This window comes from Diceros bicornis, chromosome 32 (genome assembly GCF_020826845.1).
Source record: "Diceros bicornis minor isolate mBicDic1 chromosome 32, mDicBic1.mat.cur, whole genome shotgun sequence".
Taxonomy (NCBI): domain Eukaryota; kingdom Metazoa; phylum Chordata; class Mammalia; order Perissodactyla; family Rhinocerotidae; genus Diceros; species Diceros bicornis.
The window spans coordinates 10,453,309-10,468,251 of NC_080771.1; the positions used below are offsets into that span (position 1 = coordinate 10,453,309).

The 14,943-nt window shown below is 46.5% G+C and overlaps 1 protein-coding gene across 3 annotated transcripts; it reads left to right on the top strand.

The window, feature by feature from the left end:
• Window positions 1-484: 484 nt before the first annotated feature.
• On the top strand, window positions 485-11,431 carry HERPUD1 (homocysteine inducible ER protein with ubiquitin like domain 1). 3 transcript variants are annotated; one of them, XM_058527866.1, is made up of 8 exons: window positions 485-727; window positions 3,642-3,719; window positions 3,808-3,882; window positions 4,864-4,994; window positions 7,111-7,233; window positions 7,785-8,135; window positions 9,464-9,569; window positions 10,671-11,431. In XM_058527866.1, the coding sequence occupies exons 1-8, from the start codon at window positions 581-583 to the stop codon at window positions 10,833-10,835; spliced, it is 1,176 nt and encodes a 391-aa protein (XP_058383849.1). In that variant the 5' UTR covers window positions 485-580; the 3' UTR covers window positions 10,836-11,431. The 3 variants fall into 3 exon arrangements, with proteins under 3 accessions (XP_058383849.1, XP_058383850.1, XP_058383851.1); XM_058527867.1 differs by having other exon boundaries at window positions 3,811-3,882; XM_058527868.1 differs by lacking the exon at window positions 10,671-11,431 and having other exon boundaries at window positions 7,785-7,978; window positions 9,464-9,543.
• The last annotated feature ends 3,512 nt before the right edge of the window (window positions 11,432-14,943 follow it).

Consider the following 14,943-nt stretch of genomic DNA (forward strand, 5'->3'; position numbering starts at 1 on the left):
CTCCCCTGTAGGGCAGGCTGTGGGCCCTGCCGTCCGGGCCACCGGGGGAGGGAAAGGGGAAGTGGGCCTCGGTGCCTGGGATCAAAAGGGGCGGGGGTGCTGCTTTGTGAGGAAACAATTTTCAGAGGCTGCCAAACAGGCAGTGGGCCAAGCTGGCCTTCCCTAAGGCGCCTTGAGCAAGCCGAGGTCGGAAGCGATCCCCTTCCTCCGGCGCGGGCCGCAGAACACCCCAACATGGCTACCGAACCCGGGCTCCCGGGCACCAGCCGCGACCCCGGGTGACGCACCGGCGGCGGGTTGCATCAGCCCGCGCCCACGTGCTCGCCCCGCCCCTCCGCCCACGGATCCGGGCGCCGATTGGGCCACGTTGGGGAAGTGGCCTGAGCCTCAGCCAATGGGCGGCAGCCACAGAGCGTTCGCTCCTCAGGGGGCGGGCGCGGGGTGCCTATAAAGGGCTCCCGAGGCGGGGGTGCGCGCCCAAGAGACGTGAACTGTCGTTGTGGGGGTTTTGGCGCCTGGGACGCCGCCTGCCTGCCTGCCTGGCATCTGGGAGCGCAGCCGAGCGCACAGCGCAGCAGACATGGAGCTGGAGCCCGAGCCCGAGCCAGTCACGCTCCTGGTCAAGAGCCCCAACCAGCGCCACCGCGACTTGGAGCTGAGCGGCGACCGCAGCTGGAGCGTGGGCCGCCTCAAGGCTCATCTGAGCCGCGTCTACCCCGAGCGCCCGGTGAGAGGGACCCCCCGAGCCCCGCTGTCATCCCTCCAGCCCTCCTCGCGTTCCCCTAGGGATGCAGCGTCCGCCTCCCAGACCCTATAGCCTCTGCCTTCGCCGGCCTTCCCCCGACCGCTGGTACTTCCCAGGTCACCTCCCCCAGGGCTGTGGTCATCGCCTTCCTGCCTTACAGCCCTAGGCGCCTCCTCTCTTGGCCCAGGGGCTGTCACTTCCTCATCCTAGGCTGCCATCGCCGCGCCTTCCTGATGGGCTGCCTTCCCCTGTCACCTCGCCTCCCGTGTCGCCAAACCCCTAGGGCTGTCACACCCCTGCCCACCTCCCCCAAACCCCTGCCTGTCCCCTCGATCTGGCTCCCAGCCTTAGCCCAGCCGCTGAAACAGCAGTTTGCCCTTGGGTGAGTCATTTCACCTTCCAAGCCTCAGTTTCCCCAAAACGACAGGGCGACTGGGTGTTCCTCATTAGGATCGCATCCCGTGGGCAGAGCTAAGAAAACATGCATGCTGTGAAATGAGTTTTCCGAATGTAGCGTCTCAGTGCGGAGAGGGGAGGGCAGGTGCCAGCCCCGGGCCAGTGGCTAGAGAAACATGATGAACGCCCAGGCAGTGTGTACTTAAGGTCCCACACCCAGGAGCGAGACGTGGCTCTTCCCCTCCGTGTCCACCTTCCGCCCTGGGCCCCTCCCCGTCGCGCTGGACTCCGCAGCCTTTGCTTAGTCCCAGGGAAGAGTCTGGTGCACTTTCTGGTGAAGACGGATTTAGAAGGGAAACCGGCGGAAGGAGTCTTCTTGAGTCTGGCTTGAAGACTTGGCTCCCTCAATTGCGGAGACTCCTGGCTTTGTTTTGGTTGACACATCTGTCAACATCTCCCTTAGCACCGCCCTCTCCCCACCACGTGATGGAGGCCTGAGCTGGACCTTCCTGTATTTACTTTCTACTCTAATATTATGTAAGTGTCAGCAGTGTTCTTTACTGCCCGCAAGTGTGGGTCTCTCTCCATCAAACAGGAGAGGGCATCAGGGCAGGAAAAGATTGTGAAACTGTCCCTTCTTATCTGAAGAGTTGCTATTTGTGGTAGCTCATGGGTCAGGGTTTTTTTCCCATACTGTCAAGAGTGTAGAAGCCAGTTTTCCTTCTGAGTTGTTCTTTGGAAATTTGCTTATTTATTTAATAAGCTTCCATTCCTTGAGCATTCTCCTGGGCGTTATTTGCAGTTTCACCATAGCAGCTTCCAAGAAACCAGGTGGCCGTGTTGCGGTGAGAATGGCTGTTAGGTACACAAGTTGGCGGGTGTAGTCTGGTTGCATCATTTGGTAAAAGGCAGTGTTTTGGAGGAGAGCTTTCCTTAAGGGCTTCCTTGGGTGAGAAGCATCACTCCTATTAGGTCTGAAGACTCACAGTTGTAATAAAAGGTCTGTCAGGTAAATTTGTGTGAAAGTTAGGACTGGAGCGCACTCATCATTTGTTTTCTGATGTGACAAGCCTTACTTTATAATAGTAGTTTGCTTAACATGCTTAATTTTTTTCAAATCAGCCCCGTGGGTAAAGACACAGTGTCAATTCAGGCCTTTAACAGGGAAAACAGTTGAAATCACAGGCAGCTGTGGTTTTCCAACCTTTCCTGGTATGGAATCTTGAATGTCATGCAGGACCCCAGCTCTGCAATAGCAATGCACAAATTCATGTGTAGACCCTTTACCTATAAAGTCAGTGAGAACAATGCTGAACACAGCACCTAATATGTTTCTGTAGTTTGTTGTAGTTGCACAGTGTCAAAAAATCCTGGTTTATGCAGATAAATAGACACAGTTATTGTTTTGTTTCTTTTAAATAGCTTTCTTTATAAACTTAAGCTATTTGGAAGGAGCAGCTTTATTCTAAATTTTGCAGAATTGGTTATTCTGGCAAGAGTGGGTTGACAACTTGGTGGTGATCTCTTGTGCACTGACTTTGAGGCCATTATTTTTAAGTACAGTTTTTAAGGAATTAAAAATAGATTTTAGGGGGCTGGCCTGGTGGTGTAGTGGTTAAGTTCACACACTCCTCTTCTGTGGCCCGGGGTTCGCAGGTTCAGATCCTGGGCTCAGACCAACACACCACTTGTCAAGCCATGCTGTGGTGGCATTCCGTATAAAGTAGAGGAAGATGGGCACAGATGTTAGCCCAGGGCCAATCTTCCTCCGCAAAAAGATTAGCTCAGGGCTAATCTTCCTCACGCACACAAAATAAATAAATAAATGGATTTGAAAAGTGAGATTTGTATAAAGGCGTGTGGTGCCCCTGTGGTGTTAAATCACCGGAGGGAGAAGAGGGCTTGGAATCTTGACTCTTAGCAGCAGGTGACCTTGCACAAGTCAGTTTCAGACTTTCCCCCCTTAAAATAAGGACACGAAATCTCCCAGGGTTGTTGTGTGAAATGTCACCCACACGCCATTTCCTCTCTAACTGCATTTCTTTGTCAGGAAAAGTCTCTTTGAGGCCTTAAGTTTAGAATTGCTTCGTGTTGTCTTGGGACAGTGCGGGGTGGTTTTGGTGAAAGCTGACCTTGGGAGGACTTTGAGTTTTCTCTGAGACCATACAAGGTTTTGAAGTTAGTCACTATAAGAGCCCCAAATAAAATCTGTGTTTTTAGTGGCAGAAAGCAATTTCCCTGAGCGTTAAGAAGTCAAGGTTGCCATAGGTTCTGTGGACTGGAGATGATTTGCATCCTAAATTTATTTGCGTGTTAGAGATCAGTTTAAAGTTAAGCACTTTCTAAATAAAAGTGTTGTCTGTGGGGCCTTTGAAAAAATGTTTTCCTGTGATGCTGGAAAAAACCACACATATTCAAATTATTTGTCTAAAGCAATTTCCTCTGTTTGGGAACCTGTGGGGGCTGAATGCTTACCTCTGCCCCTCTTTCTTTCCATCAGTGCCCAGAGGACCAGAGGTTAATTCACTCTGGGAAGCTGCTGTTGGATCACCAGTGTCTCGGGGACTTGCTTCCCAAGGTACATCACTTACATATTAACTTTTGAGTGTTTTGAAGCACTTACCAAGTTTAATTCAGGTCCTACAGTCCCTCCTTATCACTTTTAGCAGGAAAAACGGCATGTTTTGCATCTGGTGTGCAGTGTGAAGAGTCCTTCAAAGACGCCAGAAACCAGCACAAAGGTCTGTCTGCTTTTTCATGATTGTAACAATCTGTGTCATTGAGAGCCTCAAGGTAGAAATAAAGGAAGTTGGATACAACTCTTAAGATTTTATAGCCTTTTTATCATGTAGTATTTTGTTTCTTCCCCCGTGAGAATCAGGCATTAGAAACTGTTATCGATGCAATGGGGATTTACTATAATAGTAGGAGACTTGCAATAGTGGAGTGGGAAAACAGAGTTCTCTGGGACACTACTTCTGGGATATGATTTGACCTGCCGTAGCTGTGTGTCCAGATCCCTGAACTAGCCTGGCACTCTTGAATTTGGCACGTAATAAGTTTCTTCTAAGGAACCATTAATTTTTATAAAGAGTAAAAAAGTGAATGTATTTCCTTTGGAAATTTTCATTGTGATTATTTATTTAGTTGGTTAGGAAAAGGCCACAGTCTTTATCAGGTAATCTCTAAAGACTTATTTATGTTTGACAGTCAAAATCATTTATTTTTCACTTTACAGCATTGATTCGATTGTGCACTGTTAATTCTCATGTGATGATGCTCTGTAAATTTGCATTACAACTATTTCCTGAAACATCTAAGCATAGCATAGGAAATTCTTTCCTTTAGGTTGCTGGCCGGGTTGTATGTATAAGTCTTGTAGGTCAAATTTAATTTCTTGATTCAGTAAATTTGATACCATAAGATGTATAGAACATTATCAGGAAGCTTTCTCACTAGTGATAACTACATTGGAAGACTTTAGTGAAATTATAGCATAGTTACTCTAGGAAAAAATATGAATTTTTTTTGGTGTCTATATATTGAAATTGTGTTGAACAAATTTCAGAATATTTTTTACGTAACATTGCATCATTTAATTTTGTCAAGTTCAGAGGTTGGGGTGGGCAACATAAGCCATTCACAGCAAAATAACGTTTTAGCTTGATTTCAGGTGATTGCATCAGACCCTTTGTTCTCATGTTCGTATTACACTTGTGTAGGTTGCTGCATCCACAGAGCAGCCCGCTGGTCTTAATCAGGGACAGTATCCTGGGGATTCCTCAAGTGATGGTTTAAGGCAAAGGGAGGTTCTTCGGAACCCTTCTCCCTCTGGATGGGAGAACATCTCGAGGTGAGTGTTACAATAAAGAACCAGGTTCATACAGCACGAATGAGCATCGTTTGCATCAATTTAAGAATACGGTGTGTTTGTACTGTATAGTCGTAGAACTTCGAAATGTACAAAGTTTTGCTTTATAAGGGCTTCACTTTAAAGATCTGTCATGCGTTCAACTTAATACACCACCTTTTAGGAACATATAAAAAAGTGGAGATGCGCGCATTGAAAACGAAGGCATTTCCCTCCTACAGGGGTGTGCTCCTGATTGTGCTGACCTCATGATGGGGCGTTAGTGCTGCCGCAGAGAAAACAGCTGCTGTAAGCATCGTGCAGCTGTTTTGCCGAGTGGCTTTGTGCTTTGTCCGTCGTAACAATGGGTGACAAAGGTGAAGAGGCTGTTTAAGAAATGCTCTGCCAAGGCCTGTGTTGGTGGTGCTAGGAAAAAAGCCCGTCTCTTTGGAGCAGTCAGAGCTTTTCTTTAGAGCAAAAGCCAGAAGTGACCAAATGCTCAGACATTTGGGTTTCATAGCTCTTGGAACAGCTTATTATGAAATTTCCTATGGGAAAAATAAGTTATGCTACGAGTTGAAATTCTGTGACTCCCCAATTCCTCTGCCTCTCTTTTCCTAGTAGTTTTTAATACTTGATTGTTGATAAAGTCAGGTGTTTGAGGAATGAGTTTTTTTCCTTAATGGAAATTTCAAATATACACAAGTAGAGGGAAGTGTTTAATGAATCTCACATAACCATCACCCAGGCCCAATAATGATGTAAGTTTTGCCTTACTTGTTTCATCTATTCCCCCTTCCCTTTTTTTCCTGAAGTGTTTAAAAGTAATTCCCAGACAGCATGTCAGTTCACCCCTACATACTTGAGGATATACCTGTAAACGCCTTTTACTTATCCTGCACATCTGCAGTGCCGTCACCATCAGAGCCAACAAAAGCACTTGGTTATCCTCTCATTTCCATGCACCTTAATTTTTTTAAATCATCATGAACAGTATCATGCCAAGACCTACTTGTGTTGGAATAGTATTTTAGAAATACTCTGGATGTGGAATTTGGTTAAAAGACTGTCAGCATATAAATTGGATGATTAGATTCATTATTGGATAGAAACACTTAAAACGGCTTCCCTTATTCTGGCTATACAACTTGAGAATTGAGGCCCCTCTCTGACTATGCAAATTTCGCCATAATAAGACTTGTTGATTTCATTCAGCAAATATTTACTGAACAGCCAGTGCATATAACTTTAAGGGTATGAGTTGACCAGCAGAGATGACCACTTAGCCAACTCCTGATCTATGATTCTATTAGCTTCAATTTTGTGAAGTGCCGCCAAAGGATATCGTTGTGTGAGGCTCACAAAGCCAAAGATGACTCCTGCACGCCCTGCCCCAGGCTATGTTGCATGATAGAAGAAACATGAGTTTGGTGTCAAAAGAACAGGTCTCAAATCCAGCCCTGCTACTTACTAGCTCAGGGACCTGTACGCATCCCTTGTCTTCCCTGAGCTGCTCTCGGGCTCCCTCTGTAAAATGGCAGGATGGGGGAGAGCTCCATCCCCTCAAGGTTGTTGGGATCCAGTGAGATAACAGCTCAGCAGCCTGTACAGGGCACGGGTGGTCAGTAAGCGTGCGTGGGTGATGCCACACACAACTCTGCCTCCTGTAAAGTTCAGATCTAGGGTGAGGGAGAAATGGGTACTGGGGGAGGGGGGAGTTTCCTGTAGGAAAGGCTTTGAGAAGAGTGTGGCTTTTTAGAGCTGCTCTCTAAAACATGAACAGTGGCTTCAGACCTGCAGTGAGACAAAACTGGGAGTGGGGAATCCACTCAGCCTGAAGAGGTCCAGCTGGTTTGTACAGTGGTGGCAGGGTGAGCGCCCAGTGCTGGGCGAGGGCTCTTGTTTTCCCGGGGAGTCCAGACCGTGGTTGGAGGGCTTTGTCAGTCAGCGCGTTCTGTGCTTGTGTCACACGGGTGTATCACACGGTAATCTACGTGTGGCCGTGATAAGGCCCATTCTTCTGTCTCTTTGGTATGAATTCCTGATTGTAATTTCAACTTAGTTTTCGTTTATTCATACTAAACCGACTCAAATGAGCATTTTTTTCAACTCTTCGTAGGCCTGAAGCTGCCCAGCTGGCGTTCCAAGGCCTGGGGCCTGGTTTCTCAGGCTACACGACGTACGGGTGGCTGCAGCTCTCCTGGTTCCAGCAGATGTACGCGCGGCAGTACTACATGCAGTAGTGAGTCCTCCCTGCGTGCTGGGCGTGGCCAGGCTCCCGGGGTTGAGGGAACTCCCGCCCCTGTTGCCTGTCAGGTTAGGAAAGGAGGGATGGGGGTGTTGCATCAGTTTCTGCAGAAACGGCGCTGTCTGGGTCTGAGAGTGGAGCCGCGTGTAACTGATAACTGCACCTGACTCGTCTGTCGATGCAGGGCTGCTTGTGTCTGACACGCAGCTCGATGACTTTATTGAGAATATGTCACTTCCTTTTCAATTTGTGGTATCTTGAGAGCTTTGTGGAAATTTTAATTTGCTGCTGCACCGTACTTTTATGGTGGCCTTGATGTTTAATTCCAGATGAAATTTGCCGATGGGCCTCTCTTAGGAGCAGAAGAGGCATTTATAGGTATGCCTGTTGGTAAAGAAGTTCTTCACTAAGTTTAAGAAAAATCAAGTCTGTAGGTATTATAATTCTTAATAGGAAAAGACCCCTGCGTGAATAAGGTTGTGAGAAGCCCAATCTTCACGGTGCTTTGCTCTCAACAGGATCTGCCTCTGTCGTTTGTCTTCTAGTTTAGCGGCCACTGCTGCATCCGGGGCTTTTGTTCCCCCGCCAAGTGCGCAAGAGATACCTGTGGTCTCTGCACCTGCTCCAGCTCCCATTCACAACCAGTTTCCAGCGGAAAACCAGCCAGCCAATCAGAATGCTGCTCCTCAAGTGGTGGTTAATCCTGGGGCCAATCAAAATTTGCGGATGAATGCACAAGGTGGCCCTATCGTAGAGGAAGATGATGAGATAAACCGAGATTGGTTGGATTGGACCTATTCAGCAGCTACGTTTTCTGTTTTTCTCAGTATCCTCTACTTCTACTCCTCCCTGAGCAGATTCCTCATGGTCATGGGAGCCACCATGGTTATGTACCTGTAAGCAAACGATTTCGCTTTCCTTTTTTTCCTTTACTACAAATTACACTCCACAGTGACTCAGACCAAATACAGATTTTGCTCTTTTTTGAGCAGTCTTGATCATTATTTAAGGAGGCCTATTTAAATAGTATGTCATTCTGGCATTTTAGATTCAAGGAATGGATGGCGTGGTTGTGCGTTGCCAGGCATACAGTTAATCATGTGTTACTGCAAGAACATTCTCGTCTTTCCCTCTAGATAAGGCACATGCCAGGCTCGTGAACCATAATAATACAGCCATTCTGAGGCATGGAGAGGAAAATTGCATTTGTTTTCCTAAGAGTGAGAAAATATTTATCTTGATCAGGCTCCAGCTAGCTGCCTTCCAGGATAAAGGTCAGGCTTTATCCATGGCTCAGAGCAGTGGTTCTCAGCTGGGATCATTTTGCACATCTCTGCCCCCAGGATATTTGGCAATGTTGGGAGACGTTGTCACTGTCACAGCTAGGGGGTGGCCCTACTGGCCTCTAGTTGGTAGAAGCCAGAGTTGCTGCTGAACATCCTGCAGTGCACAGGAGAGCCCCCACAGTACATGTCCAGCCCGTATGTCAACAGTGTCGAAGTCGAGTGAGAAACCTTGGCCTGGAGGGACATGTCCTTGTTTGTGGTTAAAACTGACAGAAGAAATTTTTCCTCTATAGTAAAAATGGATTTTTGTTTTCATTTTTAAAAATCTTAGAGTAAGATTTAGAATAATAAAACAAATACATATCCAGTATTAATCATTGCTAATATTTTGTCATATTTGCTTCAAGATTTGGATTTTATTGGATTTTCCAAATGAAACTTTTAGTCAATTCTTTAAATCCTGTATCTAGAATGGCATATGTAGGTGACCAAATTTACGTCTTATTATTATATGTTATTACAAATCTTATAATCACAGCTCTGTGTGTGTGTGTGTGTGTGTGTGTGTGTGTGTGTGTGTGTGTGTTTTCTTCCCTCCCCCGTTCAGGTGTCAAGTGCAAGGTTTAGTTCAGATTCGCAAATGTTTATTGAGCACCTGCTGTGTGCCAGGTGCTGTTTATGCTGCTGGGTATACAGTGGTGAATAAAACGTAGTCCCCATAGTGACCTTCAAGACCCTGCCGGGCTGGTGGGGAAGTCTGGGAGATGGTGTGATGGAGTGAATGCAGGTGGGCCTTGCTGTGGGCTTCTGATCAGAGTGCTGCTCTGCTTAGAGGAGGGGAGCGAGTGGGGCCTCATCTAATCGAGAAGACCCTTGAGTCTTGGGTAAATCTCACTGTGGTGTCAGCTAAGACGGACTTGTGTGTGCTTCCTTTGAAGGCATCACGTTGGGTGGTTTCCATTTAGACAGAGGCCGGTTCAGAACTTCCCGAATGGCGGGCCTCCTTATGAAGCTGTGAATCAGGACCCCAACAATAACTTACAGGTATGGAGCTTTCGATGGAGCCTGGCGAGCTGATGTGAAATGCCAGGCTCTCAACTCCTTAACCTTTAGTTATCCAGCCTCGTAGATACCTATATATCCAGCCATTTTACTAGACTAAGTATTGTGAGATTTTTTCAAATTTATTCTTAGAGCAATAGCTCTTTTTAAAACATTGTGCCGTAAGATCCATCAGGTATTTTTGTCCTGTGGCAGTTTGCATTTTGGCATATATAAATAGTGTTTTTTTTAAGCTCACTATTTTGAGCATTCAGTGGCCTGTAACAATGTGTTACAGCCTGGAGACTGCTAATGGATAGTTATTCTAATTAAGGATTAGGAACATAAGCATGTCTCACAGAATGGAGATTTTCTTGGAAAATAACACAGAAATAGAATTTTTATAAGTCAGTTTAATGGATAATCCTAAAGGATATTCTTTATTATATAAAGTGTCATCCTAGTATCTGTTTTTAGGACCCTGGGTTTTGGGGCTGGCCTGGTGGCGTAGCGGTTGAGTTCGCACGCTCCGCTTCGGCAGCCTGGGGTTCGCAGGTTCGGATCCTGGGCGAGGACCAACGCACCGCTTGTCAAGCCGTGCTGTGGCGGCGTCCCATGTAAAGCAGAGGAAGGTGGGCACGGATGTTAGCCCAGGGCCAATCTTCCTCAGCAAAAAGAGGAGGATTGGCGTTGGATGTTAGCTCAGGGCTAATCTTCCTCACATACACACAAAAAAAAACCTCTGGGTTTCCATTTTTAGTTTTTTTTAACTCAGAACACTGCCAAAATTAGAAGAAGATCCACCTTTAATGAAGTGGTTAACTTAATTACTAGTTTAATAATAGTTGAAGATTTGGTTGCTTCATTTGTTCTGGTACTTGCTGCCTGGAATAGTCAAAACTATGAGAGGGTCGCCCGCACGGTTGTGTTACAGAGGCCTGAGAAAGAGCTCCTCCAGCCTAGGACGTCACTCCCGGGGATCCTGCCAGCCTGGCTGCTTCGTGTACGGGGCAAGGGGCCGGGGATTTACTCTGCCCTCTCCTAACATTATTTAGTGTTTATCATGGTCCTAATCGTTTTCTCATTGTGTTTCATTAACTGTAGGAAGGCCCTGATCCTGAAATTGAAGATCCCAATCACCTTCCTCCAGACAGGGACGTTGTGGATGGCGAGCAGACCAGCCCTTCATTTATGAGCACAGCCTGGCTCGTCTTCAAGACTTTCTTTGCCTCTCTTCTTCCAGAAGGGCCCCCAGCCATAGCAAACTGATGGCGTTTGCTCTCTGGCTGCTAGAGGCTTTTCCTGGCGTGGACTGGATCACCTGACTCCAGCTCGACTTCCTCACCTGGACATGGCAATGGCACAGAATTAGTAAAAGAACCAACAAGGAGGATGAGATGCTTTTGTGACGAAGCAAAAGCAGAAAGTAAGACAGGAAGCCATGATACAAATTGATGAACAAAAGACGGCCAAGGCTTCCCATGTCTTGATTCTGAAGAGCTTTAACACATACTGTATGTAGTTTCATAGGCATTGTAAGTAGAAGGCATTAGTGTCGCATGTTGATGCCTGAGGAACTTTCCAGATGTGTGTGTCTGCATGTGTGTTTGTACATAGATGTCATAGATGCAGAAGTGGTTCTGCTGGTTTGATCTGATTCCTGTTGGAATGTTTAAATTACACTAAGTGTACTACTTTACATAATCAATGAAATTGCTAGACGTGTTTTAGCAGGACTTTTCTAGGAAAGACTTATGTATAATTGCTTTTTAAATGCAGTGCTTTACTTTAAACCAAGGGGAACTTTGCACAGGTGGACACCTTTGCTGGGTTTTCTGTTCAATAAAGTTTTACTATGAATGATGCTGGCAGAGACTCGTGTCATCTTAGCAGTTTACTCTGTGTCCACTGTCACTGGATGGTCAACAGTTGAGTTGCTGATTTTTGAGTAACCTGAATGTTGGCTTCTTTTTATAAAAGAACTCTGCTAATGATGAATGATAAGGTAAGGCCATGAAAGTTTTCATTTACTAAGAATATACTTGTGTTTGTCCCCATTCCCTGATTTAAACAGTGCTGGCTTGTGTAGTAACACATCAAAGTTAAATTCCCCCAATTTAAAGTTAGTGGCATTAAGGACCTTCCACCTTGACAATTCTACAGTAGTTTTACCTGCTCAAATGACAGGTTTGTAAGATGAGGTTGCTTTTGTGGTTTCAGTCCTCTAAGTATTAATTTTGAGACTAATCTTAAAGGCAAAGTTCTGTGTATTTTTCACATGAAGAATCTTATAGGTAGAATGCTAAAGGCCTGGGCGTGTTGTTTTTGGCAAAGTAAATCAGCTTCTTGTATTGCAGTTGTGATCATTTAAATTATCCATTATAGGAAACATTGTTTATATCAAACATTCATTGAACAATTCATATCAAGATGCTGGGTAGATACAACAGTATTTTATGTATAGTTGTGCTTTAAAAAGCCAACTAGGGGCCGGCCTGGTGGTGTAGTGGTTAAGTTCGCGTGCTCTGCTTCAGCGGCCCGGGGTTCACAAGTTTGGATCCCAGGCACGGACCTATGCACCACGTATCAAGGCATGCTGTGGCAGCGTCCCATATAAAGTAAAGGAAGGTGGGCACAGATGTTGGCCCAGGGCCAATCTTCCTCAGCAAAAAGAGGAGGATTGGCAACGGATGTTAGCTCAGGGCTAATCTTCCTCACCAAAGAAAAAGCCAACTAAGATAATTATATAGGGAGTTAAATGCATAAAATTTCAAATAAACATCTCCAGAACAAAAGATCTATCAGAAGGCAGTGGTTACTGACAAGCTACGAAGGCAATATTTGCTTGAAGGGAGAAATGACTTGAGACTGGAGGTTTTGCAAGTGAGGACATGGGTCTGACGTGGTGGTAGGTCTGAGGAGCTGGAGAGAGAGGTCACAGCCAAACCAGAAGTGGTGAGATGAGACTTGCCCCTCCCGCCCACAGCTGGATCCTGGGCGCCCTTGGTGATTTATGAAAGTGGCCATTCAGTGTTCACACTAAGGCCTGTTTAAAGGCTTGGGTGGAAAAGCTTACTGCTTTTCAGAGGAGGGGCCATCACCATTTGGCGAGGGGCGTGGAGCCCCCAGCAGCTGGCGGTGCCCGTCTCCAGTTTCTAAAGGAGTGAGGCTGCTCTCCCCGTGGTGTCGGGTTGTGACGACTCAATTCCAGATTCCATGGGCCCAAAATAGCTCCAGGAAGAGGCTCCTGAGGACAGCTGACAAGTGTTCGGGTTGGCCCCAGCCCCACTAGGGCAAAGGGGGGGCCTTCAGACAACAGATAAGGCTTAGGAGGGCTGACAGGCGGGGGCAGTGGCAGACACGTCAATGCTGCCACAACAGTTACTAAATATAGTAAAGTACTATGTACCACTGTAGTATTTAGGAATTATTGGACTGGATCTCCAAAATATTGGGCTGGATCTCCATTATTAAGTAGCAATTAAATAGCTAAAAACAAGAAACTTCTGGGGCTGGCCCCGTGGCGTAACAGTTAAGTGTGCGCGCTCCGCTGCTGGTGGCCCAGGTTTGATCCCGGGCACACACGGACGCACCACTTGTCTGACCATGCTGTGGCGGCGTCCCACATAAAAAAGTGGAGGAAGATGGGCACGGATGTTAGCCCGGGGCCGGTCTTCCTCAGCAAAAAAAAAGGAGGATTGGCATGGATGTTAGCTTAGGGCTGATCTTCCTCACGAAAAAAAAAAAAAAAAACCTTCCCGAATTTCAGCTCAGGCTTTAGCGGCTTTTTAAGTTTGCATTTTCCAAGGTGTGTTTTTTTGAATCCTAGTCCTATAGAAGAAACACTCCAAAAAACGAGTTCCTGGCCAAGTAAATTTGGAAACCTCAGGTTGATCCAAGTTCTTAGGTTTCTTCGCTGTGGGACTTCTGGAGCCTTTAATAGGCTGATGTGCCTGAAGGTGGGGGCACGTGGTCTGCAGCCTCTCCCTTCCTGTGAACATGCCTGGGACTGAACGGTGTGCCGAGTGTTGGGAAATGCAGTTAAGTTAATATTCATCAGCACCTCATTTGGCATTCTAAGTAGCAAACAGATACTTGGTTAGAGGTGACATTTTGCATAATAAACGCTGGAGATAAATATTCTCTATATAGCCAGGAGGGAGATGCGGAGCTATACCTGTCTACAGTCTGACCGACAAGGGAAAAGTTCCAGGTTGTCTTCACCAGAGCAGCAGCTCTTGCACCATTCCTGAGGAAGTTAACCCTCTGCCTGAAGGAACCGTAAAGGCCTACCCCAAGGTAAGTTACCTTGAAGGACACTGTTGATTCTTCTCAGGACCTACTCCCAGCCCACCCCTCTTTGCTCCTAGACCTGTAACTGGACTTGAGTCCCAGCAGGCCTCAAAGGGTGATCCTCGAGGAGGTGCACTGTGAGAACAGCATGATTGTTCCAATTTATACAGACAGAAATCTGGGGGCATGTGTGGCAATGGATATTAAGGGTGTGGATAATGGCGGAAGGAACATAAAGTTGGATCAGGCTGAATTTAGTTATCTGGGCCCTAAGCAGAGCTTCTGGATTTATTGTCTTAGTATGTCTCTAACAATTTGGTTGGCTGATTGGCTGAAATACAGACTAAAAGGTGGCCTACGCTAAATGAAGTTGACATGCCAGAACTGCCCAGTATACTGTAGAGGATGATATTCAAAGGCTCAGGGAGACTGGAATGTGAGAGTGGGTTTATCATGTAGGACCTTCTCACCCACCCTGGGAGGATCCAGAGGACACGACTTTGACCCTGACTATGAGAAGTAAATTTGTGAGGGGAGTCCAGCATCACTGAGAGCTCTGGGTCGGTCACTCATCTCTGTAGGTCAGAAATTCCCATGGGAAGTGGTGCCACTGAACTGATATCCCTAAGTACAATGGGGATCACTGGGTCTCAGGGTGGCAGGGCCCAAGGGGCAGCGCTTAATCACCAAACATGAGGTAGCTGTGGTTACCATAGTGGACAGCAGAGTCAAAGCAGAAATCAGGGTACTTTGACTTGCAGAGACCTATGGTGTTGGCTAGTTGATCATGGTATCCCTTGGAAAGAAAGAAATAGACAGTCTACGAAATTCTTACTTGACCTCTATAAGCAGATGAGTCCCAGGTCAAGTGAACAGACGTCTCAGTTGAATCACCAAAACAGAGAATTACGGCTCCTCAATCAATTCCCAGACTTGAGCCCGTTTACAGACCCCGAATCCCTTGAATGCAGGGGGCTGGATACCCTTGAGGAAAGACCCTGCAGCACCATGAAACAATTTATACTGTTAATATTTCTCCCAGCCTTCCCCCAAAGGAACCTACAACTTTTTACCAGGATGACTG